The 27,507-nt window shown below is 44.2% G+C and overlaps 2 protein-coding genes and 1 pseudogene across 2 annotated transcripts in view; 2 read left to right on the top strand and 1 right to left on the bottom strand.

Annotated features, from left to right (window-relative positions):
• Positions 1 to 3,306, top strand: part of ccdc157 (coiled-coil domain containing 157) — a 95,728-nt gene extending 92,422 nt beyond the window's left edge. The window contains exon 11 of the mRNA XM_038785742.1: positions 3,140 to 3,306. Within this exon, the coding sequence (XP_038641670.1) occupies positions 3,140 to 3,158 (19 nt within the window). The 3' untranslated portion in view covers positions 3,159 to 3,306. The remainder of the gene's footprint in view (positions 1 to 3,139) is intronic.
• On the bottom strand, positions 537 to 27,292 carry rnf215 (ring finger protein 215). Its single transcript, XM_038785908.1, has 10 exons — positions 26,954 to 27,292; positions 19,819 to 19,953; positions 17,358 to 17,429; positions 16,918 to 17,003; positions 15,448 to 15,502; positions 12,271 to 12,375; positions 5,004 to 5,123; positions 4,539 to 4,676; positions 3,526 to 3,628; positions 537 to 2,957 (listed from the first exon to the last, which is right to left on the bottom strand). The coding sequence occupies exons 1-10, from the start codon at positions 27,260 to 27,262 to the stop codon at positions 2,935 to 2,937; spliced, it is 1,146 nt and encodes a 381-aa protein (XP_038641836.1). The 5' UTR covers positions 27,263 to 27,292; the 3' UTR covers positions 537 to 2,934.
• LOC119957844 lies at positions 12,385 to 12,936 on the top strand (annotated as a pseudogene).
• Positions 27,293 to 27,507: the final 215 nt, after the last annotated feature.

Below are 27,507 nucleotides of genomic sequence, written 5' to 3'. Positions count from 1 at the left end.
TAAGGGGGCAGTATTTTTCAGGGAAATAAACTAATTCATAATTATTTCCTCAAATGTATTTTAGGCATATACCCAGCTATAGTTTTTGTACCAATGATACAGAAAATTTAGCCACTGATCCATATATTAAACATCTAGCCTTTCCATAGGCTTCTGCTACCTTGGGAGTTTTCAGATTGGCTTCACCGAACAATGCCATTCCATATATGTTTACTGTAACACTGAATCACCATTTGTTAAATGGAAGTTTAACAATTTCAGAAACTTTTGATTCACATTTAATCTCCATAATTGTTAATTTTTAAGAGTGTGTATCCATAACTGGAATTGGGAGAAGAGTACTCCCGTGCCCTCAGCCTCACAAACCTCCATGGATCCACCCATCTGGTCCATAAATCCTCTCGGGGGGGGGGGGGGGGGGGGGGGGTAAGGGGGGTGTTCCTTATTGTAGTTTCTATTTTTTTTTCTATGGTTATGTAACTTAACATTGTGTTAATTTAAGTTGTTGTTAATATGTTGTGTTGTTCATTGAGGGGCGAATATTTATGATTGCTATTGTTATTGTTGGTATTTTATTATGGTTCGATGTTGTATAAATACAAAATTTTTCAATAAAAATTTTTTTTTTTAAAAACTGAAATTGGACAAAAGGTGTATCCTCTGGGCAGAGAATAGTAGTTTAAGTTTGAAATTTAGCTGATGTTTCATAAATTTCTTTCTGCTAGATTTTAGCACCAGAGAGAAAAATACATCAACTTCTGGAACTCATTTACACACATCATGCTCAATTCATTCTTTCCAAATTGCTTTATCTCCTAAGAAAGTAACCAAACTAAATGAACTTCCAAGATAACTTGCCTCCATCCCTAAATAGTAATCAACAACAGATGTAAATATACTACCTAAGTTTACATGATTCCAGCAACAATGAACCCTGCACATTGAGGTTGTGATATTCTGAGACTTCTTTTCTTTTACATTTACATGAATAGTTTATACATTGACATAAACAATAATACAAAGGTTTTCTTCTGAAACCAAATTAGGGGGCATGATAAACATTGAAGACTGGGAAATTGCAGGACATGGGCAGGCGAGGAGAGTGGACAGATATGAACATACCGGCAGGTTGTCAGGTGCAGTTCAGTTTAGAAAATGTAAATTTTGAAATTAAGAACTGTGAAAGAAAGTATATCCCAAATTTTGCTATCTTTAAATATGTGCAGATACATGTGTCTTTAACAGTAACTTCATTGCAGTGTTAATGTAAGCCTCCTTGTAGATTTACAAGCCTATTTGTAAGATTATTGTTAAGAATTTGTAGTTCAGACTCACGACAAAAAAGGCCAAGAGAAAGAGCAGAACAAGTTAAAAAACAAGTGGTGAATATGGTTTCGCCATGCTGGGGGTTATGATTGGTTGAAGAAGGCATGAAAACTTGGGATAGTCGGAAGCTGCACATTGAAATGAACAAAGGAAATGAAAGAATATGAAAAGCAGGAACAGCAACCTACAACACTCGGGGAGCTGGTGTTCAGAGGCACTGGAATGTTTAAGTATTTTTCATGGAACTAGAAAAAAAGTGTTTGCTACAGTCTTCGCTTCATTAAAAGCCTCTCCTTACATAATGCAAGAACACTTTACAATGCAAAATGCACACTTTGAGAATTGGATCTTATCTTACAGTTAAAGCACATGCACTCAATTATTAGATTTTAACCATTTGGGGGAAACCTTTAGGTTTATCCAGATTGCTCCAAAACTCAAATTGCACACCATTAGCGGTTTTAAAAAGTTACGACGAGACGATTGCGTGCATTTTTAAAATACAGATTAATTTGCAAGAACAATGATCTAGCCAACTGTCATGTCATTGTATTTCTAGGGCAGCACGATGGCGCAGTGGTTAGCGCTGCTGCCTACAGCGCTGAGGACCCGAGTTCAATCCTGGCCCTAGGTCACTGTCTGTGTGGTGTTTGCACATTCTCCCCCATGTCTGCATGCGCCTCACCCCCACAACCCAAAGATATGAAGGATAGGTGGATTAGCCACGCTGGATTGCCCCTCAATTGGAAAGAAATGATTGAGCACTTTAAATTTATTTCTTAAAAAGAAAAAAAAATCTAGCATTTTATTTCTACATTACGAATGCCTGATCGCTTTACAGCAGTAAAGTGCCGAAAATGGATGAGGAAGATCAGAGTTAACAAGGTTTTTATTCGATTAGGTCAAAAAGTTTTCAGGCTTGGTAAGATCTATAAACTTCTCAATAATTCAGTTATTTTCATAAGAATCCAAATTGCAAAATACATCAGGGATAATAAATTGCATAATTTAGACTCAACTGTTTTTAATACACCAGCAGCTAAATTGTGAAACTGGTTTCCAAAGCACGGCACCATAAGCTGCCAAAACCTTTGATAGGTTTTAAATGCTCTAATTGCAGATCTGTCTTGTCACCTATATGTGAAGAACACAGCTTTGCACTGAAAGGTGCTCCATGAATAGCCTCTGAATTAGAAGTCAGAAGCATACTTAACTATCAGCAATGCATTTTTACAACAGGGACTAGATGTAAACTTTAAGGAGAATAAATATAGTCAATAAATAAGGGGTAAAATGCACTGTTACTTCAGCACGAACATAATAGACTACTGAATAGGTATAGTCTTTAATGGTTTAACCACTAAAACAAAGAGTATGTCTAACTAACCATCATTCATGGGTATATCAAAAGCAGGTTACCTCATGTTTGTGCAAGTCAAAAAACAAAACATTCCAATGAATGTTAAAATCAAGTGTTCACTTGATTACCACAAATTTAACTGGTTGTGCAGAATGGAATGAATAAAGTGCAATATAGCAAGTCTTAAGATGTACATAAATTGAGAGTCATGGAGGTCTCCTGTTTTCCGTTCTCGAGAAATAATATATTCAGCCGATCTCACATGGATCACCTATTTTTAAAGACAAAAAAAAGGATACAAGACAATAAATACAGGTTAATTTGGTTCTGTTTTTCTTTATATGCACACATTTATCCCCTGCTCTTTCCTAAACATTAAAGTGATGCATGGTTTAGTACAGGCCCTTTGACTGAATCTATGTAACTTCCATCCATTCTTCATGTGTCCCACAGATGTCAGGAGATTGTGTGACCATGAAGATCTTCAAAACAAACTTGATGCTGTCATGGCTTGCACATCAACAGGGCTACGTGGTCACCAATAAAGAATTATCCCAGGAATATTACAGCTTTTCAGAAATTGTTTTTTAAAATTGGATTAAATCATTATTGTAACATTGCTCCTGTGATCAGTTTCAATGCATCAATTATACACATTTCTGTCCAGAAGATCATTGTTAAAGTTAGTTTACTAAGTTATAGCTTTTTCCACGTAAAAAGATGCGGGGCAATGGGGACTGAGTGGGGAAATGGGGCTGATTGAATAGCTCTAAAGAGCCAATGTGGACTTAATTGGCCAGATGGCTTCTTTTCTACACAGTAATGACTATAATTCTTACCTAGTACATGTCGTTTACATAGGGGACACGTCTGTTGAAGTAGCAGCCAAGGATCAACACAGTCCCTGTGAAACTCATGTAGACAAGGCAGCACTCGTAAACACTACAAGTAAAAGTCATATTAAATATCTTCAAAGCATTTTCTCCCTTCACCAAAAGAATTTAATACAATGTTCTAAGTTTTCACCTCAAGAGTAATGTTGAATCTAAAGTATGTTATTAAATGACCCTCAAATAAACGCAGCATGGCTTAATGACTTATTATTAATAGGTGACATTGGCTCCTAGAATAGTTCATCTACTTAAGGCAGTGGGCAGCTGAATTATACAGACCAAGGAAATATAAAGAAAAAACTGAATCTGAGAAACAAAGAGAGAATGCTTCGAAAAATGTCATGGGGTCTTTCTTTTCTGAAGATACAAGTGGGCCTTGTTTAATGTTTAATCCAAAAAGAAAGCTTCTCTGACAATACAGTACACCCTCAGAACTATACAAAGTATCAGCCTACCATTATGTGCTTAAATCTTTGGAGTGGGTCTTAAACCCCCCAAACTCTGACACGCATATGACATTTATACTACCAAGATACAATTGATGCTTTTATTAATTTTTATTTAAAGTCACTTGTGGTTCAAAAAACCCATTAGCATATTTTGCAATAAGAAAGAGATCTGGGCGGCAGTGTCGCAGTGGTTAGCACTGCTGTCTCATGGTCCCGAGTTCCCGGGTTCGATCCCGGCCCTGGGTCACTGTCTGTGTAGAGTTTGCATATTCCCCCCGTGTTTGCATGGGTTCCACCCCCACAACCGAAAGATGTGCAGGGTAGGTGGATTGGCCACGCTAAAAATTACCCCTTAATTGAAAAAAAATAATTGGGTACTCTAAATTTTTAAAAAGAGAGATCCAAGCAGAATCAAAACAGTCAGACCATGAAAGAGGATTCAAATAAATATCCGTTACTTTTATTGCCCAATTCCTTGCCTTGTTACTCAAATCACAAACTGAAATACACCTGATTTTTATGGAATTCTTCCAAGCACACTGCACAGCTCTCAAGTTCTTGGGACTGTGTTTTCCGTCTTTTATTCGGATAATATTTTCTAGTTTTCAATGCTGATAATTGCTTTATGACTTGTTGCTTCAAGGGCGTCTGGAAGCAAATAATAGAATGAAGGGATCAATGTTGATACTTAAAATAGTGTTTAGTCATTTAATTTGTGTATAAAGTAGTATAAAGTAGATTTCAATAATTTTTAAATAAAGTTAACAAAATTAGAAAGTATTAAATAGTTTCTAATCTCAATTCTTATCAAGTTATGATATAATGCTCCATTTTCTTTGATGCAGCAAGGATATGCAAACCAATAAAATGTGGCAAAAATTACATCATACAGAACATTTCTGTTTTAAAATCAATTTTCTAAGTCATGATATCATTAGTATAATCAGCCTGTTTAAACAGGAATGAGAGACAAACCTCCATATCTTCACTGCTTGGTTCATAATGTCTGTATTGCCACTGAGCCTGCACAATGACTCCAGTGCACAAGATTAAACCCACTAACAGGATAGTGTTCCACAGCTGCTGCAGATATTTCTGGAAAAGAAAACAGAATTCATTCCTACTCAAGGCAGTAGTACAAAATCTAGGCTGACGCTCGAGTTCAGTACTGAGGGAGTGCTGCATTTTTGAATATGCTGTCTTTTAGACAAGATGTTAAACCAAAGCCCTATCTACTTTCAAAGATGGAAAAAACGTTTCCCACGACATTACTTTAAAGAGCGGCGTCCTGACTAATATTTATCCCTCAAATGAACATCATAAAAAGGCAGGATTATCTGGTCATTATCACAATGTTGTTTGGTTGAGTTGCTGTGTGTAAATTAGCTGCAACATTACAATAGTGACTGCACTTCAAAAAGTACTTCATTGACTATAAAGAGCTTTGAAATGTCCCGAGGTCATGAAAGGTGCTTACTACATATATCTATACAATTTTTCAAGACAAGGAAATTTAGTGATTCTAGTTTAAAACACATTTATTGTCTACTTAGAATCGCTACGGTGATTTATCTAATTTATGAGGCTCTTGTGAGGTTTCAGTTTTCTTAATTTTATCACATTTATTTACTATTTATCACATGTATTTATTTCTCATTTAAACTTCAAGTTAGAACTTCCGGTTGCGGCTATGCAGAGCTACGTCGCACGTTCGGCTCCCGCCAGGAACGGACTTTTGGGCTCTTTTTAGGGCCCCCAGCGGTACTTTTTCAACGTTTCCCGACGTGGGAAGGCGCCAGCAACATTTCCCCGGCAGTATGTGGCCTGGACCAGGAGTGGGGCGAGTAAGAAAGTGGTTGCAGCGCCAAAGCAGAAGCGAGGGAAGAAGCACAAGATAGCGGCAGGCGGAGACCAGGAGGCAGTGGGCGCAGGAGCAGCAGGAGACTCTCCACTGCTGCTTCAGGGAGCTTAAAGCGGAGCTGCTGGAGCCGTTGCAGGCTTCAATTGACAAGCTGCTGGAAACCCAGACGGCCAAGGGGGGGCGATCAGAGAGATCCGGCAAAAGGCCTCCGAAAGAGAGGATGAGACCTTAGGCCTCGCGGTGAAGGTGGAGATGCACGAGGCGCTCCATAAAAAATGGCAGAAGAGGTTCGAGGAGATGGAGAACCGGTCGAGGCGGAAAAATCTGCGGATCCTGGGCCTTCCGGAAGGGCTGGAGGGGTCAGACGTGGGGGCCCATGTGGACATCATGTTTAATTCGCTGATGGGAGCTGGGTCCTTTCAGGGACCCCTGGAGCTGGAGGGGGCCCATCGAATGTTGGCAAGAAGACCCAAGCCGAATGAGCCGCCATGGGCGGTGCTGGTGCGGTTCCACCGGTTCGCTGACCGGGAGTGTGTACTCAGGTGGGCCAAGAAGGAGCAGAGCAGCAGGTGGGAGAATGCGGTGGTGCGGATCTACCAGGACTGGAGTGCGGAGGTGGCAAAGAAGAGGGCCGGGTACAATCGGACGAAGGCGGTGCTGCACAGGGAGTGAAGTTCGGCATGCTGCAGCCGGCGCGTTTGTGGGTCACCTACAAGGACCGGCACTTTTGCTTAGAGTCCCCGGAGGAGGCATGGGCCTTTGTGCAGGCCGAGAAGTTGGACTCAAACTGAGGGCTGGGTGCGGGGGTCTGCATGTAACTATGTTATATTTTGAGGGGGGGGGGGGGGTTCATAGAATTTAGAATCATAGAATTTACAGTGCAGAAGGAGGCCATTCAGCCCATCGAGTCTGCACCAGTTCTTGGAAAGAGCACCCTACCCAAGGTCAACAACTCCACCCTATCCCCATAACCCAGTAACCCCACCCAACACTAAGGGCAATTTTGGACACTAAGAGCAATTGATCATGGCCAATCCACCTAACCTGCACATCTTTGGACTGTGGGAGGAAACCTTAGCACCCGGAGGAAACCCACGCACACACGGGGAGGATGTGCAGACTCCACACAGACAGTGACCCAAGCCGGAATCGAACCTGGGACCCTGGAGCTGTGAAGCGATTGTGCTATCCACAATGCTACCGTGCTGCCCCTCTGGGTTCTCTGTTTAATGTTGGTTCTTTGTTGTTTTCAGGGCGGGTGGGGCACTGTTTTCTGCTTGGGTTTGTTGGATGGGCTCGAGGAAGGGGGCAGACCTGCAGTATAGGGGGCTGAAGGGGGGTTGAGGCCCCACGAGGGGACCGGGCCGGTAAAGGGAGCTGCTGTAGAGGACGTGGGGTCGGGCAGGTGGAAAGCACGGGCTTTTACCAGCGCTGAGGGTTGAAGGGGGTGGGGCCGGAGCTGGGAAGCGCAGGCTTTTTCCCGTTGAGAGCAGGAGGGGGAGGAGGAAAGCCTGCTGGTGGACACTGGGGAGGAGGGGAAGGCCCACGCTGGGAGGGGTCGGAGAAGTGGCGGGAGTAGCCGGGGTCAGCAGGAGTCGGCTGACTTGCGGGAGTACAATGGAGGGAGCAACGCAGCTAAGGTGGGTCCTAGCTGGGGGGGGGAGGTACCGGGTTGCTGCTGGAATGGCCAAGAAGGAGCTGGAGTATGTGGAGGGGGTCAGGATGGGGGTTTGCTGCCGTGGGGAACGGGCCGAGCGGGGGGCGCGGGCACGTGGCAGGCTGAGGAAGGGTAATGGCTAGTCGGCGGGGGAGGGGGGCAGGTAGCCCCCTGATCCGTCTGATAGCCTGGAATGTGAGGGGACTGATTGGGCTGGTCAAACGGGCCCGCGCGTTTGCGCACCTGAAGGGGCTGAAGGTGGATGTGGCCATGTTTCAGGAGACGCACCTCAAGGTGGCGGATCAGGTTAGAATTGAGGATGGGATGGGTAGGCCAGGTGTTTCATTCGGGGCTGGATGCAAAAAATCGGGGGTTGGCGATCCTGGTGGGGAAAACGGTGTCGTTGAATGTGGTGGCAGACAGCGGCAGGAGGTATGTGATGGTAAGCTGCAGGGGGAGCGGGTGGTGCTGGTCAATGTATATGCCCCGAATTGGGACGATGCGGGTTTCATGCGGCGCATGTTGGGCCGGATTCCAGATTTGAAGGGGGATTTTAACACGGTGCTGGACCCGCCACTGGATCGATCCAGATCCAGGACGGGGCGGAGGCCAGCAGCGGCTACGGTGTTGAGGGGGTTTATGGACCAGATGGAAGGGGTGGATCCATGGAGGTTTGCGAGGTCGAGGGCCAGGGAATTTTCATACTTCTCCCATGTGCATAAGGCCTATTCCCGGATTGATTTTTACGTTCAGTAGGGCGCTGATTGCGAGGGTGGAGGATGCTGAGTATTCGGCAATAGCCATTTCTGAGCATGCCCCGCACTGGGTGGACTTCGAGCTGGGGGAGGAGAGACACCAGCACCCGCTTTGGTGCTTGGAGGTGGGGCTGCTGGCGGACGAGGTGGGCGGGCGGGTTCGAGGATGTACCGAGAGGTACCTGGAGGCCAATGACAATGGGGAGGTCCGGGTGGGGACGGTCTGGGAGGCGCTGAAGGCGGTGGTTAGGGGGGAGTTGATCTCCATTCGAGCCCACAGGGAGAGGAGAGAGCAGAGAGAGAGGGAGAGACTGTTGGGGGAGATGTTGAGGGTGGAGAGGAGATACGCGGAGGCTCCGGAGGAGGGATTGCTGAGGGAGTGGCGTAGTGTCCAGGCTGAGTTCGACTTGTTGACCACCAGAAAGGCGGAAGCTCAGTGGAGGAAGGCACAGGGAGCGGTGTATGAATATGGGGAGAAGGCGAGCAGGATGCTGGCGCACCAGCTCCGGGATGCGGCCAGGGAGATTGGTGGAGTTAAGGATAAGGGAGGGAATGTGGTGCGAAGGGGGGTAGACATTAATGGGGTCTTCAGGGACTTTTATGAGGAACTGTATCGGTCCGAACCCCCAGCGGGGGGGGGGGGGGGGGGGGATGGGGCGCTTCTTGGACCGGTTGAGATTCCCGAGGGTGGAGGAGGGACTGGGGGTGCCGGTTGAGCTGGAGGAGCTGGTCAAAGGGATAGGGAGCATGCAGTCGGGGAAGGCGCCGGGGCCGGATGGGTTCCCGGTCGAATTCTATAAAATGTATGCAGGCCTGTTGGGCCCCCTGTTGGTTAGGACCTTCAACGAGGCAAGGAAAAGGGGGGCTCTGCCTTCGATGATGTCTCAAGTGCTGATTTCCTTGATCCTTAAGCGGGACAAGGATCCCCTGCAGTGTGGGTCATACAGGCCGATCTCACTCTTAAACGTGGACGCCAAGCTGTTGGCGAAGATCTTAGCCACGAGGATAGAGGACTGTGTGCCGCAAGTTATCCACGAGGATCAAACGGGGTTCGTGAAGGGGAGGCAGCTGAACACTAACATACAGAGGCTCTTGAATGTTATTATGATGCCGACGGTAGAAGGGGAGGCGGAGATAGTGGTGGCGTTGGACGCGGAGAAGGCCTTTGATAGGGTTGAGTGGGGGTACTTGTGGGAGGTGTTAGAGAGGTTCGGGTTTGGGGAGGGGTTTGTCAAGTGGGTGAGGCTGTTATATGAGGCCCCGATGGCGAGCGTGGCCACGAATGGGAGGAGGTCGGAGTATTTTCGGCTATACCAAGTGACAAGGCAGGGGTGTCCCTTGTCCCCCCTGCTTTTTGCGCTGGCAATTGAACCCCTGGCCACGGCGCTGAGGGAGTCGAGGAACTGGAGGGGGCTGGTGCGAGGTGGGGAGTAACACCGAGTGTTGCTCTATGCAGATGACCTATTGTATGTGGCGGACCCGGTGGGGAGAATGCCGGAGGTTATGAGGATTCTCAGGGAATTTGGGGATTTCTCAGGGTACATGCTCAACTTGGGAAGAACGAGCTGTTCGTTGTACACCCGGGGGACCAGGGGGGGGGGGGGGGGGGGGGGGGATTGGTAGGCCCCCACTAAAAAGGGCGGAGAGGAGCTTCAGGTACTTGGGGGTCCAGGTGGTCAGGAGCTGGGGGGGCCTTGCTTAAGCTTAATCTCACGAGGCTGGTGGAGCAAATGGAGGAAGAGTTTAAGAGGTGGGACATGCTGCCGCTGTCTCTGGCGGGTAGGGTGCAATCAGTCAAGATGACGGTGCTCCCGAGATTTCTGTTCCTGTTCCAGTGCCTCCCCATCCTTAAACCGAAGGCCTTTTTCAGGCTAGTTAACAGGAGCATTACGGGGTTTGTGTGCGCGCACGGGACCCCGAGGGTGAGAAGGGTGTTCCTGGAGCGGGGCAGGTATAGGGGGGGACTGGCGCTGCCCAACCTCTGTGGGTATTATTGGGCTGCCAATGCAGCGATGGTGCGTATGTGGGTGATGGACGGGGAAGGGGCAGCATGGAAGAGGATGGAAATGGCGTCCTGTGTGGGCATGAGGCAGGAAGCGCTGGTAAAGGCGCTGCTGCCGCTCTCTCCAACGAGGTATACCACGAGCCCGGTGGTGGCGGCTACCCTCAAAATCTGGGGGCAATGGAGACGGCACAGGGGGGAGGTGGGGGCCTCGATGGGGTCCCCAATACGGGGGAACCACCGGTTTGTCCCGGGGAGAATTGACGGCGGGTTCCTGAGTTGGCACAGGGCAGGTGTTAGTAGGTTGGGGTCCTGTTTGTAGACGGGAAGTTTGCGAGCTTGGGTGAGCTGGAAGGGAAGTTCGGGCTCCCCCTGGAGATCACCTTTAGGTACATGCAGGTAAGGCCGTTTATCAGGCGGCAGGTGGCGGAGTTCCCTCTGTTGCCGCCGCGTGGGGTCCAGGACAGGGTGCTCTCGGGGATGTGGGTTGGAGAGGGGAGGATCTCGGCAACGAACCAAGCGATGCAGGAGGTAGACGAGGCCTCGGTGGAGGAGCTGAAGGGTAAATGGGAGGAGGAGCTGGGTGAGGAGATTGAGGAGGGGACGTGGGCGGACGCCCTAGGAAGGGTGAACTCCTCTTCTTGTGCAAGGCTTAGCCTCATACAGTTTAAGGTGCTGCATAGGGCTCACATGACCGGGACAAGGATGAGCCGGTTTTGTGGGAACGAGGACAGATGTATTAGGTGCTCAGGGAGCCCAGCAAACCATGCCCATATTTTCTGGGCATGCCCAGCGCTGGGGGTTTTGGAAGGGCGTAGCAAGGACGGTGTCGAGGGTGGTAGTATCCAGGGTCAAACCGGGCTGGGGGCTCGCAATATTTGGAGTTGCAGCAGAGCCGGGAGTGCAGGAGGCGATAGAGGCTGGTGTTCTGGCCTTTGCGTCCCTAGTAGCCCGGCGGAGGATTCTTCTTCAGTGGAAGGATGCGAGACCCCCAAGCGTGGAGGCCTGGATCAATGATATGGCGGGGTTTATTAAATTGGTGAGGGTGAAATTAGCCCTAAGGGGGTCAGTGCAGGGGTTCTTCAAGAGGTGGCAACCATTCCTAGATTCCCTGGCAGAATGGTAGAAAAAGGCCAGCAGCATCAGCAATCCGGGGGGGGGGGGGGGGGGGGGGGGAAGACACGTTTTCTTTGTTTTGGGCTGAAGGGACGTGTATATTTGTTCATTGCTAATGACGGGCGTTAATTTATTTTTTCGTTTTGTATACCTGGGGGGGGTTTGTCCTTTCTTTTCTTGATATTTTTTGTTATTGATATTTTGTGTAAATTTTTTTTTAAATTATTTAATATACTTCAAGTTATTTGTTCCAAAGTCTTTTTAAAAAATCTTTTTATTGGCTCTTCCAAAGTCTCTCTGGCTGAACTCAACCAAGGTATGTAGCTTGTAGCAGAAAGTCGACTCTTCATAACAGGCGACATCATTTTCTGCCCCCCACCATCTTATAACCACGATGTGCTACTAGTAAGTAAGCCTCCATTTTCCACCCCACAAATGGAAGTTTTACTTACTCGTACCTTATAAATGGGCACGGGGATTCAAGCAGGTGATACAGGCATGTTGTGAAGATACGCAGAGGTTTAAGACAAGCCCACACAGAGCAAACCCTATATGGTGAATGACACCAAGTCCCACACCGACAGTTCAGTCCACATTTATAGCCGGCACATAAGTCAACCCCTGTTTTTGGAGGTATTCTGAGGCTTCAAAGATCGATTTCCGCACCAATATCTACGATAACTTATTTCTGACTTCTGCTAATTCTAAATCTGGGCCAATTACTAGTTGCTTGATAGCAAGATAGGCTAACATACTCTCTGACTCTCCCTTCCTCGAACAAAAAGGGGATGGGGGCGCAACAGAAAATAGTGACTCAGTGAAAATGAAAGGGTATTTATTACATTACATACCTGAACCTGTGAGCTGTTCTCTCCTGTACAAATCACTCCTTGCCATTCCCCATACAGACCACCTCGTGAACGCCCACAGGTTGACCACAGCGTTAAAGTTACTCCCTGATGTTAGAAAAAAAAGAATTTTCACTCCAATATTCCTTCATAACAATGTTGGTTTCTTAAAAAATATTTTTATTGATCCTCCCCACTCCCGAGCTTGGATCCTCCCCACTCCCGGGTTCGGGTCAATATGGCGGCAGCTGGCAGCGCCCGGGTGATGGGCTCAGTCAAGGTGGTGAAGCCCTTTCTGTCCTGGAACCAGAGCGAAGCCAAGCGGCGGGTGCGGGAGTTTGACCAGGCCTGGTACCAGGAGGTGCCCAACACCATACAGAAATTCCACCTGGACATCTCCGTGAAACAGGGATGGGATAAAGTGCGGGAAATGTTCATGAAAAATGCCCAAGTCACCGACCCCGGATTATTGACTTGCTGGGTAAAATGGATCTTGAAGAAACTATTCAAGTGTGGAAACAGCGGACACACATCATGCGGTACTTCCACGAAACAGAAAGCGCTCGACCCACAGATTTCCTCTCCAGGTTCTATGGCGGTCAAGATTTGTAAATAATGCGAGAGAATGGCTATTGTAAAATAAATGTATTCAAAAATAATAAAAATCCTGTCAAGTTAAAAAAATATATATATTTTTATTGGTGTTTGGAGTTACAAAAAACTGACTTTTGCATGAAAAAGACAATGCAACAAGAATACCAAAAAAATTGAACCAACAAGATTTAAGTCCCTCGCTGTCACCATAACCATGACTGGGCTCCAACAATACAAATTTACATCTTTAGAGTAGTGTACAGGTTTTTACAATGATTTGGCCGATTTAAGCTAGGGGCTCCTACCGCTTGGTTGTAGGGGTTGCACCCAGCTGTACCCACATATACAGATATAGGATCATAGGTTCATGAGATATAGGAGCATATTTAGGCCATTCAGCCCATCGAGTCTGCTCCACCATTCTACCATGTCCAATACGCTCATCTGTTACCTACAATGCTACAGACCAAGAGCTGGATTGCAAATTCAGCCAGAACATCTGCTCCAATCAGGCAATTTAGCCTCCCAAGCCTAAACACCTTCAATGTGATCATGGGTGATCCCATCCTAGCCTCAACTCCACTGCCCTGCCCATAACCCTTCAACCCATTACCAATTAAAAATTTGTCTAACTCCTCCTTAAATTTATTCACTGTCCCTGCATCCACCACACTCTGGGGTAGCGAATTCCACAGATTCATAACCCTTTGGGAGAAGTAGTTTCTCCTCATTTCTGTTTTAAATTTGCTACCTCTTCTTCTCAGATTATGACCTCTCGTTTTAGAATGTCCCACAGGAGACAGCATCAGCTCCATGTCTACTTTATTCATACCTTTTAGCATCTTGTATACCTAAATTTGATCTCCCCTCATTCTTCTAAACTCCAGAGAATATAGTTCTAAACTGTTGAATCTCTCCTCACACAAGGGCGGCACCATGGCGTATTGGTTAGCACTGCTGCCTCACGGCACCGAGGACCCAGATTCGATCCCGGCCCCAGGTCACTGTCCAAGTGGAGTTTGCACATTCTCCCCGTCTGCGTGGGTCTCACCCGCACAACCCAAAGATGTGCAGGCTAGGTGGATTGGCCACATTAAATTGCCCCTTAGTTGGAAAAAAAAAAGAATTGGGCACTCTAAATTTTTTTTAAAATCTCCCTTCAAACGACAAACCTCCCATTTCTGGAATTAATCTAGTGAACCTTCTCTGAACTGCCTCCAATGCCACTACATCTCTCCTCAAATAAGGGGACCAAAACTGTGCACAATACCCCAGGTGCGGTCTCACCAATGCCGTGTACAATTGCAACAACACTTCCTTACCTTGATATTCAATTCCTTTTGCTATAAATGCCAATATTCCATTTGCTTTCCTTATTATCTACTGCACATGCATGCTCGTTTTCTGTGACTCATGCACAAGGACACCCAGGTCCCTCTGTATCGGAGCACCCTGAAGTCTTTCCCCATTTAGATAATAAGTTGCCTTTCCATTTTTTTGATCAAAATACATGACCTCACACTTATTCACGGTAAACTCGGTCTGCCACATTTTGACCCACTCTGCTAACCTATCTATATCCATTTATACGGTTCTTATTTCCTCATTGCAACTTCCTGTCTTGTGTCATCTGCAAATTTGGCTATAGAACCTGTATCCAAGTTGTTAATATAAATTGTAAATAGCTGATGCCCAAGGACCGAACCCTGTGGCACCCCACTAGTTACATCCTGCCATCCCGAAAAAGACCCATTTATCCCAACTCTCTGTCTCCTGTCCGTCAGCCAGTCTTCTAATCAAGCTAATAGGTTACCCCTAATCCCTTCTGATCTCACCTTGTGAATTAACCTTCTATGTGACACCTTATCAAACGCCTTCCGGGTGTTGGGGTCCTTCCCCTCACTTGCTGGTAGACTCCGTACCGCTGGGGGAAAGGGGGTGACAAGTTTAGTCAGAGCAGTTAAACCACATGGGTTAACAAAGTTCAATCTCTGGTTTGTGCTGAGTTAGCTGATCTCAGCCAGGGCAGTAAAGCATGGCGCGACAATTTACCTTAGTACCCCTGGGTTAGCAAGGAGACAACTGCCCAGAGTTGTTACTCCTCATCTTTATATAGTAACCACTCCTAAAAAATTGGATGGGTGCAATTTTGGGAAAATAAGGACAAGCCTCCATGGTAATGTCTCTGGGCCTGAATTGACTGCCTATGCTCACTGTCAAATATAATACATAAACATACAGCACTTGTGAAAGTTTTGCATAGCAAAGAGTCAACACCTTCAGAAGAGGAGGGGGGAAAAACAAGAAAAGGTATTTGTTTTATACCTTCACACAAGTGTCATCAACTCAATATCCCTAATACTGCCTCCCAACACTGACATTTTTACTTTGTCCATGTTAAAGACACTAACTGTAATGTCCCAGCATACATTTTGGACAGTTCACAAGCTACAAAACTGGGTTCTGATTTAACAAATAATTTTACTAGCCAATTAGCCGGCCTCAAAGTCATTGATACATTTTATGATAACTCAGCAATCACACTACAAGCTCTCAACATCAAAAATAAAATAAAATCCAACGTACCAGATTATCCTGAATTATGCTTTTAAAGGTTATTTTGGCAGATGCGCGAAGACCACTGCAATCAAAGATTTCAATGCAAGTTATCTTTAGCATGCCTAAGATATGTACACTTGTCAATCTATGTGAAAGTAAAACAAAAGATGTTGTGCACACCCCTCTTTTAAGACCCCGGTGGCATCATTAAAGAACAGCTGCACATGAATGCTACTAATAGGCCTAGTTCATTGCCACGATGGAGAGTACAGCAGTGCAGAAAATAATGTACTTCCAGCTTTAAAACAAGTAGTATTTACCCAAGGCATTGATGTGGGCGTGATTAAAAATGACTGCACTTCAAAGAAATTCAGTGAGAAGTGTTTTGAGACCTTCTTGAGGGATGTGATACGGTGCTACAGAAATGTAGGTTCTTTCTAGTCCTTCATGAATTGTATGTTATGATTTATATAGCTTTAGGTTTGAATGCTGGATTTTGGGACGACATGTCAAAAAACATTAATGAACCAATATTACATGATGTGAAGGGAGGGCAAATAAACAAGACCAGCAAACATTTCCTACTGCAGAGGCGTTTGGCCACTATTAATTGCTTTTCAGAATTTTATCATATAGAGACTTGGAAAAAAAAAGGGACAAAGTTCCAAGATTTTGTGGTGCTGCAGGGTGCCTTGCAGACCAATAGGAGGAAGATTCCATCTTTTCAGTCTGCACAAGGCATGTTCTGGGAAGGTACAGAGCAACAGGCAGGCACATCCTCACAGAGAGAGAGGGGAAAACGCTACACTACCGTGGCCAATCTTGCTCACCCCTTGGATGGGCTTTGTACTGCTCGGGCACTGACTGTGGGCCCTTAAAGCTTGAGATGGTAAATGCACAGGAAGCCCACGATGTAAGGAGGAATGTGGAAAATAATGACACTATTCCAAAAAATCTTAGAAATTCCAAACTCACGGTTATCATTCATGAATTTTTTTAAAAACAGCACTTGTGTAAATTTCAAAAGGGGGACTATAGAACGCAGAACCGTAAGGCATGTACTATTCCCAATTGTTGAACTAATTTTTTAAAAGTTCTGCATTGTGTTCAGGGCTTCATTCAAGTTCAAATAGATTTATTAGACATATTCCATCGCAAAATTCTGAGGAACGGTGGTGTAGTGGTTAGCACTGCTGCCTCAGGGAGCCACGGATGCGGGTTCATTCCTGGCCCCATGTCACTGTCCATGTGGAATTTGCACTTTCTCCCTGCGTCTGCGTGTGTCTCATCCCCACAACCCAAAGATGTGCAGGGTAGGTGGATTGGCCACGCTAAATTGACCCTTAATTGGGAAAAAAAATAATTGGGTACTCTAAATTTATTTAAAAATATATATTTCATAGCAAAATATTACACAATGTCTTAAACTGATGACACTCTGTGATGACCTAGTCAAAATAACTCTAAATAAAACTGAACAGTCAATCCTTGTCTTACCTTAATAGGGCCCCCAAAAGCTTGGTCACATTTTCAGAACCCTGCATTACAACCACGGGTTTAGAAAGCACTTGAGAGATGTCCATCTTAGAAAAAATACAAATATAACTATTTCACTATAACAAGGATTCATTGGTGAATCATGAAATGCTTGGGAAAAGACAATTAAAAGTAATATTTATCAGATCAAAAGATAAAGAGTGTGGTAAAACAATTCACATTTTGCAATTATCATCTGGTTAAAAAAGTACTGCAGCCGCCGATATCCTTAACTAGGTTGGGCAATAAGATTGCAGGCTTTACTAAGAAGCCACAAAACAAACAAAAACCGAAACAACTAAATTTAAAAGGACTGCACAAATATTTAAAATATTCTGAATAGATACGCTGACTGCAATATATGTTATATATTGTACGAGAGCAAATACATTTTGAGTTACCTCAGTGAAGGCGTTTTGATTTAAAACCAGAATCAACAGTGCAGAAGCTCCCAGAACAAGCGCTCTTTTCATCTGCAACAATAAAAGCCATTTTACTAGGTCAGACAGCAACATTGGCGTGAAGCAAGTCGAAATGTTAATCTATAAAACAGCTCTAAATGTTAATCTATAGAACTATTGGCAAGCTAGATTTTGTTGTAAATCAGAAAATGATCTTTATGAAGTCTGTTATCAAATTACAAGCCATCACCTGCCATAATTTTCTATTGTGACCTGTGTCAGTAATATATTGTTTAAAGGATATTATTTACTTACAAAATATAAACTGATCCTATAGCTTTATTATTTCTGAACTAGAAGCTTAAAAGTAATATACAGCACATTAAATTCAGCTTTAGTGACAAATCCAAAATAGAATGGAGTTACTGCCTGCGAAACTGGGCGAGGTCCCAGAGTTCCAATCACCAAATTTCCAAGACTGTCTTGGAGTCTCCAGGAAGTATTGACCTCTTGGACACTGCTGCAAGCAACCCAGGAGAAAAGTCACATGGGCAGTAACAAACAATTATTTTTTTCCCACTTTCTTTAAGAAACTTTTCTCTCTTAATTCTAAAAACATTGAGAGTTGGGGGTAGGGATGGCAAGGAATCTGTTTGACTAGTTGGGACATTGGAGGTTACAGGCTCCAGGACTGCGTTCCACCAGAATTGGTAACCCTACCCAATCGTAGTATTCCTTCACCAGCTTCCAGACAAGATAACAAGCCTGTTATAGACAGGAATATATTTCCCTGTTAATTTTTTCAAATTATCTTTTCCTCAGGTTTGTTTTGTTACAAGTTTTCCTATTAGGGCAATTTCTGCCGCTGTTATAAGAAGAGATAATTTCCTTAAACTGCAGAACTCCAGCTGAAACCATTCTTTGAAAGAGAGACGATGGATTTCACAGAAAAAAAACGTACATTTTAAAAACAACTTCTGGGCAGCACTGCAATGCAGTGGTTAGCACTGCTGCCTCACGGCACCGAGGATCTGGGTTCAATCCCGGACCCAGGTCACTGTCCATGTGGAGTTCGCAGATCCTCCCCCTGTCTGCACGGGTTCCACCCCCACAGCTAAATTGCCCCTTAATTGGAAAAAAATAATTGGTTACTCTAAATTTATAGGAAAAAATAATAAAAACTCTACGAAACAAATTCAATCTTCGGAAAATATATTCTGGTATCAAAATAAATGCTGTGCGGAAAAGTTTCCTTAATCGTCAGCTCAAAATTACTGAGCTCAAAATCTTTGCCATAAAAGGCTACATTTCCTACAAACTGAATAGTCAGCCAATATAAAATGTAGTTATGAACTGCAGACTTATGGAAGTATGCAGCTTCAAATGTACTTGGAAAACCAACATTGCATGTACATCAGGAAAAAGTTCAAAGTGCTTTACGAATGAAACAAATATAGTGGCCATTTCAGAGCAATGTGGTTATTAGAGCTTTGAACTTACACATGATTTTCCCTGAGCAGGAACTACTGAATACTGTTTGATATAAATTTGTTGAAATAAATTAAAATATAGAAATTTGCACAGCTGCAACACAAGAGTTTTGGATTTCTGCCCTGGAAGCTCAAGTTTGAAGCCCTGTCTCAAATGGTACACACACTTGGGCTTTTCCTAGAGTAAGAATTTGCTATTGGTCTCACATGTTGTCTTTAGACAAGAGGAACAAACAGAGTTGAGATGTGACTCATGGTAAACAAATTCCCAGTGATGGATTTTAATGGAGACATGTTTTTTTTTTAAAAAAAAGTATTTCACCTGTAGACTCCAATTAACAGGTTTAACTCCATTTAGTTTCATCCATAATGAAGATATTTGTGTGTAAACTTGCAACAATTTTTGAGACAATGGGGACCAAATGTACACCTGTGATTCAAAATATTTGGATGCCTCAATGCTACACATTATGCTCCAAAATCATTGCATTAACTGAATTAGACATTGCCTTTTAAAGTGTACATCTGAATAAACAAAATTTATCCAGATTATGTTTCTCTGCATTACTGTGTAATGCTTTAAAGAGTTATTTATCAAAAAAATAAAGTGTGCATAATTTAAATCAAATACTCTTAATTCAAGGCATCTTATTTTACCCAGAATAATATATTTATATTGAATCTAATTACATAGTCTGCAGTACTAATGCTGTTAATGTCTTTGAAATAAGCAGTGTTATAAGCAGAACACAAGGAAAGACCAATCATAATCTTGATAGGGAAGATGACAGTACAGCATCTATTTGAGTACAGGTCAGAGAGGTCATCACATAAGTATGAAAGGGACAACAGATTAATTCCTACAAAAGCAAACTACACTCTACTATATGAATGAGATACTCTAACTTAATAAGTTGCGAATTTGATATTAATATAACGTTTCAAAAGTAAAGGTATATCATATTACTTGCCTTACTAACAACAGCTGCAGCAAATGATTCCTGCTTACTGTTCCTTTTTCCTTCAACCTGATCTTCATCAACAGGCACAACCCCAATCCATTTCTCTCCAGTGTTTGGCCGGATATCCAACTGTTCATCCTTAACCTTAAAAATAACCACTATGAATTTGCATCACCTAATTTTAACAGTGCTTTATTAAAAGACTACATCTAACAGAGGGCTAAATTACAGTCCAAACATCTGAAAGTATAATGTATAAATAGAAAATTATCAGTCTCTGCATACATTTTTTTGGAATTTAAATTCACACACTTTGAGGAAGTACTTATGCCACTTTCATTATGACCGTCTTACCAATCAGAGGGCTTTTAATCATTTCATTGTAATTTGGTGGTATATTTATTCAAAGAATAAATGACAAAGAACTAAACTTATCCAATTGACCATCAATCTATATTTAATTTGGTGACCAAAACTAACACAACATGGACTCATCAGTTTGGACCGTTCAGGTGTATCTAGCAAATCCAAGGGTACATTGCCCAATTAACCAGACAACAATCTTGCTCATACAGTTCACAATAAAGTTGTTGTCAAGTTAGCAAAACTAGAATTTTTTATTTTATTTTTTTTTTTTATAAATTTAGAGTACCCAATTATTTTTTCCAATTAAGGGGCAATTTAGCATGGCCAATCTACCTATCCTGCACATCTTTGGGTTGTGGGGGTGAAACCCACGCAGACACGGGGAGAATGTGCAAACTCCACACGGACAGTGATCCAGGGTCAGGATTTGAACCCGGGTCCTCAGAGCCGTAGGCAGTTGTGCTAATCACTGTGCCACCGTGCCGCCCAGCAAAACTAGAATAAATACAACTGTCTACCCAGCTGACACAATAAGGTACCGCTGCAAAGTTAAGGTTTTCAACTGAGTACAGACCAGTAACCTCCCCCCGCCCCAACGAGAACCTGCAGTTGATTAGAAAAATAAAAAATAGAGGAAAATGTTTTAGGAAAGCACTTGAGTAACTGTCATTAATATATCAGAACAGTGAAACACTTAAATCTTTAAAGGGTTTTTAAAAAAATGACAAGCTGGTGATCAAATGTTCCATTATAAGGTGATAACACAGGAAGTAAAGTAAAAATGTACTGTGTTGTATACAAGGTTGAGAGGAGATTTAATAGAGGTGTTCAGAATCATGAGTGGTCAAGTCACACGGGATCAAAGGTGAGCTTGCAAAATGGATACAGAACTGACACGATCATAGAAGACAGAGGGTAGCAGTGGAATGGAAATTTTCTGAATGGAGGGCTGCGACTAGAGATGTTGGGCCCATTGCTGTTTGTAGTATATAAAAATAATTTGGAGGAAAATGTAACTGGCCTGATTGGTAAGTTTGCGGATAGTGATGAAGACTGTCAGAGGATACAGCAGGATATAGATCAGTTGGAGACTTGGGCGGAGAGATGGCAGATGGAGTTTAATCCGGACAAATGTGAGGTAATGCATTTTGGAAGGTCTAATAAAGGTGGGAAATTATACAGTAAATAGCATAACCCCATAGAGTATTTCCGCAGGTCACTCAAAGTGGCAATGCAAATGAAAAAGGTAGTCAAGAAGGGATACTGCTTGCTTACCTTCATCGGCCGGGGCACTGTATAAAAATTGGCAAGTCATGCTGCAGCTGTATAGAACCTTAGTTAGGCCACCTTGGAAAATGGTGTTCAATTCTGGTCGCTACACTACCAGAAGGATGTGGAAGCTTTTGGAGAGGTACAGAGGAGGTTTACCAGGATGTCACCTGGTATGCAGGGCATTAGTTATGAGGAGAGGTTGGATAAACTCAGTTTGTTCTCACTGGAATGACAGAGGTTGAGGGGGCGACCTGAAGTCTACAAACTTATGTGGGGCATGAACAGAATGGACAGTCACAAGTTTTTTCCCCAGGCTGGAAGAATCAATTATTAGGGGACATAGGTTTAGGGTGCAAGGTGGAAAGTTTAGAGATGTGCGAGAGAATCTTTTTTACACAGAGATTAGTGGATGTCTGGAACAGGCTGGTGGAAGCAGGTACGATAGTGACATTTAAGGAGCATCTCGACAAATACATGAATAGGACAGGAATAGAGGGATACCGACACTGGAAGTGAAGAAGGCTTTTGTTTAGATGGGCAGCATGGAGGGCTGAAGGGCTTGTTCCTGCGCTGTATTTTTCTTTGTAGAAGAGTAGGAGATAACAGTTCCTATTGGTGGAGGGTAGGGAACCAGAGGACACTGATTTACAGTGATTGGTAAAAGAGGTGACCTGAGGGAAAAAACAAGTAACTATGATCTGGAATGTGGTCCCTGAGAATGTGTTGGAAGTAGATAAAAACATAGCTTTCAAAAGGGAATCAGAAAAGAACCTGAAGGCTACAGATTTGAAGGCCACGTAGAAAGGATGGAGGGGTGGGACTAGCTAAGTTGTTGCAGTGAGCTGGCATGGATACTGCATGCTGAATAGCCTCTCTGTGCTGTAACCTTTATATGCTTCAATATCTTAACAATCATTCAGTACCAGTTACAAAGGAGGCATGGCTAGACTTATAGTCAAGGTTGCTTGTGCAGGCACAAGCGTGCATTAAAAGATTTTTTAGTTTTTATTATGCTAGTAGACCCAACACTTTTATTTTAATAACATCTGTGCACTACAGTCCTGGTGATAGCTATTCTAGGAAATAGGGACCGTTCTTTTATATATGACCAATTAAAATAACATCTGGGTCTCCAATAATCCAGATATTTCATTGAAAGCCTGTACCTGGGGAATTTTCAAGATGGCAGACAGAGGAGTCAACAGGGTAGTGGTGGTGGGGTAGGGAGTTATAACAGTAGCTGGAAGATGTTGAAAATATTAGGATTATAAGATTGTTATATTTCGGGACAGTGTCTTTAATTTAGGCTAAAATGACAGAAGTCATATGAGTCGTTCTGAAGTGTGCCTGGCAGCAAGTATTGGTAGTTTGACTGTTAAAAATTAAAGGGGGCCCAAATTGTTTTCAAGGGAAGGTGGTGCAAGAGGTTTACACTTGAGGCAATGGCAGCAGACTGTGTGCGAACTACTAGATAGATCGAGTTTCCACACACACAGATGGGGAATGTCAGCTTGTGCAAATGTCCAATAAACTGTCCATTTACTTGCAAGAAAAAGTGGTGGATTTCAAGGGTAGCTAATCAGCATTTCTACCTGGATACAAGACTATTGTGATTTACGCTGCAATGGAAATGGGCTTTGAGAGGGGAAGGGTTTCTGTTGTGGTAACTTGACCACAAATAGGTAGCCAAAACGATGTGGCAAAAGTTAATCTTCTTTAATATATAAAAATAACAACGTCTAAAATACAGCATGCACTCAATAACATGAGCACCAAGCTAAACATTGAAATAACAGTAACAGAATAGAATTAGAATTAATGACAGTTAAATACGAATATACAAGGTAAAAACATGATATCACAGCACTTACTGATGACATCAGCAATGGATTTAAATAAGAAGATGCATAATAATAACATCTGTGAAAATTCACAAACTCAGGCAGCCTGCCATGATCCAGGAGAGGGAGGGCAGCTAGGGGCCGAAGGCTCTATGGTTCACTGTGTAGGAATATGGATTGGAGTTCATGTCCGGATTGATAATACCCAATTCATGAGGAGTTAAAATGAGGGTTTAACATTTGCCTAGCTTGCACTAGAGGAAAAATCTCTGGGAATTAAAACCTCATTGGAAAAGACAACTCTGAGATTAAGGAGGCGATTCTCCGAGTCCCGCGCCGGAGAATCGCCGCAACCACGCCACGATGCCCCGACACCGGCGTGCAATTCTCCAAGGTGCGGAGAATCGGCAACACTTGCACTGGCGCGTTTGGCGCGGCGCCGGCCGCTGGAATCAGCAGGGCCGCCGATTCTCCGGCCCGGATGGGCCGAGCGGCCGCGCTCATACGACAGAGTCCTGCCGGCGCCGTTCACCCCTGGTCGCTGCCGGCGGGAACTCTGCGCGACCTGTCGGGGCTCAGCCTGTGGGGGGGCAGCTCCTTCACCGGAGCGGCCTCCGATGGGGTCTGGCCCGCGATCAGGGCCCACCGATCGGCTGGCCCGCCTCCCCCCTCCCCAACCCGGGCCTACTTTCTGGCGCGGCCGGCCCCTGAACACCGAGGCCATGTTGAGTCGGGTCCGGCGCGCTAAAGAAGTCCCCCGTGCAGCGTGAACCGCTCCAGCGCCATGCTGGCCCCTGTGGGCTCCATATTGGAGAATCACCCCCTAAAGCTCCCAGGCTAAGAAAGACAAAGAGCAGCAGCAAACCCTCTGCAGCCAATAATCACTTGTGACTGGTCCTGGGAGAATTCCATGTCTACTTAAAGGTGTTGCCAACATCTAATAATAATCTTAATTGTCACAAGTAGGCTTACATTAATATTGCAATGAAGTTGCTGTGAAAAGCCCCTAGTCGCCACACCCTGGGACCTGTTCGGCTACACTGAGATAGAATTTAGAATATCCAAATTACCCTACAGCACGTCATTTTGGGACTTGTGGGAGGAACCGGAGTACCCAGTTCATATTTCATATGTTTTAGAATATAACTTTTAGTTTTAGGAATTGGTGTTAAATATAAGATAAATGCAAACATCTGATTGAGAAACTGATACATTTTATGAAGTAAATACAAATAGCTTAATGGTCAGAGGCAGAAGTCTAAAACTTAAACAATGTATGATCCATTAGTGAGGTTTTTAAGGGAGCTAGGGAATCTACCCTCACTTCAATATTTAAAAAAAATTATTTATGTAGTTTCCTAATGAAAGAATGTAAAAGCTAGCAATTCTGGGAAAGAGTTGTAAAACTGAATTAGATATAAAGTGTTCATATGACTCGAATTAAAGAGTTGAGTTGAAGGTAAAAATAATGAATTACATTTTTGGAACATCACATGTATGTCATGTTTTGAAGGAAATGGGCTGTGCTGTTGGAACAGTTCTTTGTTTACTCTTCCTCTGTGTTTCAAAGAAAGCAGTTGCAGATTGGTCTGGGGGGGGGGGGGGGGGGGGGGGCAAAAGGAGATAACGGTTAGTCAGGCCTGCATGTTAAACAGAGAAAATAAGATCTTCATTGTTTAACACACAGAATGCGGGTGCAGCCTCAGCTCAGTTTAGAGACTTGGAATTTGTGAGGGGGGAAGAAGTTGGAAGATTTGTTTAGCTCGAAGCTAAGGAAAGAAAACCCTCAGTAAAAGGCAGTTAGCCTTCTGGCAGAAACCATCAGTCAGTTTAGAAGAGGCAGAATAAATCATCTGCCAGGAGTTGGGAGACATCTGTCGGTGCAACAGCTGAACTTTGGGAGCATAGAAAGACATTAGCAACCAGAGGTGTTCCTGAAGTTTAAATATCGAAGCAAGAATGCTGTGAAGTTTGAGCTGAAAAGTCCACAGTTGTGAGGTTTTAAAGAGAAGTTGGAGGATCACCTAGCCAAAAGATAATGGAAGGATCCCCATGAAATTTTATACCTCAGAGAATAGCTGGATTAAAGTTAATTCCGAATGACTGCAGCATACCTATGGGTTGATGCCAGGAAAATGAATTACCCTTTGAGAATTTGTAAAATAAGGTAACTCTTGGTGGAGGGTGGGGGGGAATAAAAATAACACTGGATTTATACCATACGTAGGTATAAACCAATTGCCATGCTTGCTTTTTTTTTCTAAATATGCAATCCTGTTTTTGTTTCAATTGTGAAATCTTGTGGCTTTGTTCTTTCAGTTAATTACTGGTGTTGCAATTTCTCTTTAAACATTAATGATCTCTACAAGATGTAGGACAGTTATTTCTGTGGAGTGCAGCACGGCAGTGGTTAGCACTGCTGCCTACGGCACCGAGGACCAGGTCCGATCCCTGTCTGTGTGGAGTTTGCACATTCTCGCCACGTCTGCGTGGGTCTCACCCCCACAACTAAAAATGTGCAGGTTAGGTAGATTGCCACGCTAAATGAAATTAAATGAAAAATGAAATGCCCCTTAATTGGAAAAAATAATAATTGGGTACTCTAAATTTATTTTTAAAAAACATTTCTGTGGTATGTTTCTGTTGTGCTAAAAGAAAATGAGAATGTTCAGTTTTGTGGTTTACCATATAAGTTGTCTCCAGTCCTTTGCTACAGTAACAGTTATAAAACATAATCTTAGATCATAGAATTTACAGTGCAGAAGGAGGCCGTTCGGCCCATCGGGACTGCACCAGCTCTTGGAAAGAGCACCCTATTTAAGCCTACACTTTCACCCATCCCCGTAACCCCACCTAATCCTTTTTGGAAATTAAGGGGCAATTTTGCATGGCCAATCCACCTAACCTGCACATCTTTGGGATGTGGGAAGAAACCAGAGCACCCGGAGGAAACCAATGCAGAGACAAACTCCACACAGACAGTAACCCAATCTGGGAATCGAACATGGGACCCTGGAGCTGTGAGGTAGCAGCGCTAACCACTGTGCCACCGTGCCGCCCTTGTGTCGGCCTTTCGGCTATTAATTGGACTTTTGAATTTCTCTTTAGAAGTTCAGTGGACATAATATCAAGATAACATTCTGTAACTAGCCATTGAAGGCAACATTGTTCCACTTGGATGAAAGTCCACTCAAAAGGGCCATTCGCTTATGTCTTCGATCAGTACTTGAGGCACAACGGGAATCATGTGGAATGAATAATATTGCGTCAAGTTATCAAAATACCTTTGTCAAGTTAAAAGTAAATAGCACTGACAATAAGTGACTGACCATAAATTACAGTTTGTTCAAAGCGAAATGCAACAAACACCGATTCAATGACTGCGATGTGACGCTTTGGGACTAGAATTCAAATAAAAAAAACAACCGGCATTTGATGTCAACAACTCATTCGGCAGTGGTGTATTTTGACAGGCCGGCCCCGAAGGTAAACATGTTAATCCCGTCAGATGACTGGTTGTGAAAATATATCACAGTTTCCCCTTTTTGAATTTTACCCCTGGTACCAACTCCGAGGGGAAGGGCGGCTGCTGCAGATTGTGGAGAAAGATTAAAGCAAGGTTTTATGCATCTGGCATCCACAAATGTGCGCAATGCAGCACTTACTAATATTAAGCTTCCTTCTAAGCTGTCCTGGTTATGTTTGGGAAAGGCGCGCAGCCCCTGGTTACCTTGGCCGGGGCTCTCAGACCCGCTGCCAAGCGCCAGCACGGTGCCCTGCAGGCGGTAGCTGCTGCCCGACTTGAAGCCGAACTCCGCCGACCAACCCCTCCGAGAATCCGTCAGGAAAACATCCACCAGGGCCACCTTCTCGGCTGCCACCGCGCACCAGCGAAAGAAATAGCCGGCCAAGAGCGAGTAAAAGCCGAGCCTCTTCCACCAGCCTGCCGCCGCCATCTTCACCCCGTCACCCATCAAGGGGGGAGGGGAGAGCGCCTGTCAATCAGAGGGCACCTTCCGGGTCACCTTTCGCCCAACCCGGGGGGGAGGGGAGAGCGCCTGTCAATCAGATACCGCCTTCCGGGTCACCTTTCGCCGGTTGCCGGGGTCACGTAACCAGGCCTCGTGGCCCGGGAAGAGCCTCATGCTTGGTGTGGTTTGCAGCTGGATGGCGTGGTTTTGCTGCATCAATGCCCCCCTTTTTAAATAACTACCGTTTT

Source organism: Scyliorhinus canicula, chromosome 1 (assembly GCF_902713615.1).
Source record: "Scyliorhinus canicula chromosome 1, sScyCan1.1, whole genome shotgun sequence".
Classification (NCBI taxonomy): domain Eukaryota; kingdom Metazoa; phylum Chordata; class Chondrichthyes; order Carcharhiniformes; family Scyliorhinidae; genus Scyliorhinus; species Scyliorhinus canicula.
Note: the sequence above shows the minus strand (reverse complement) of the source record. Positions and strands in the feature narration are given on the sequence as shown.

Coding starts and splice junctions, on each gene's coding strand:
- rnf215 (XM_038785908.1), bottom strand. CDS start 27,262: ATGGGTGACGGGGTGAAGATGGCGGCGGCAGGCTGGTGGAAGAGGCTC. Junction 15,503..16,917: donor CTTTTGGGGGCCCTATTAAG/GTAAGACAAGGA, acceptor CTTTGATTGCAG/TGGTCTTCGCGCATCTGCCA. Junction 5,124..12,270: donor AGAACAGCTCACAGGTTCAG/GTATGTAATGTA, acceptor TTTCTTTTCCAG/AAATATCTGCAGCAGCTGTG.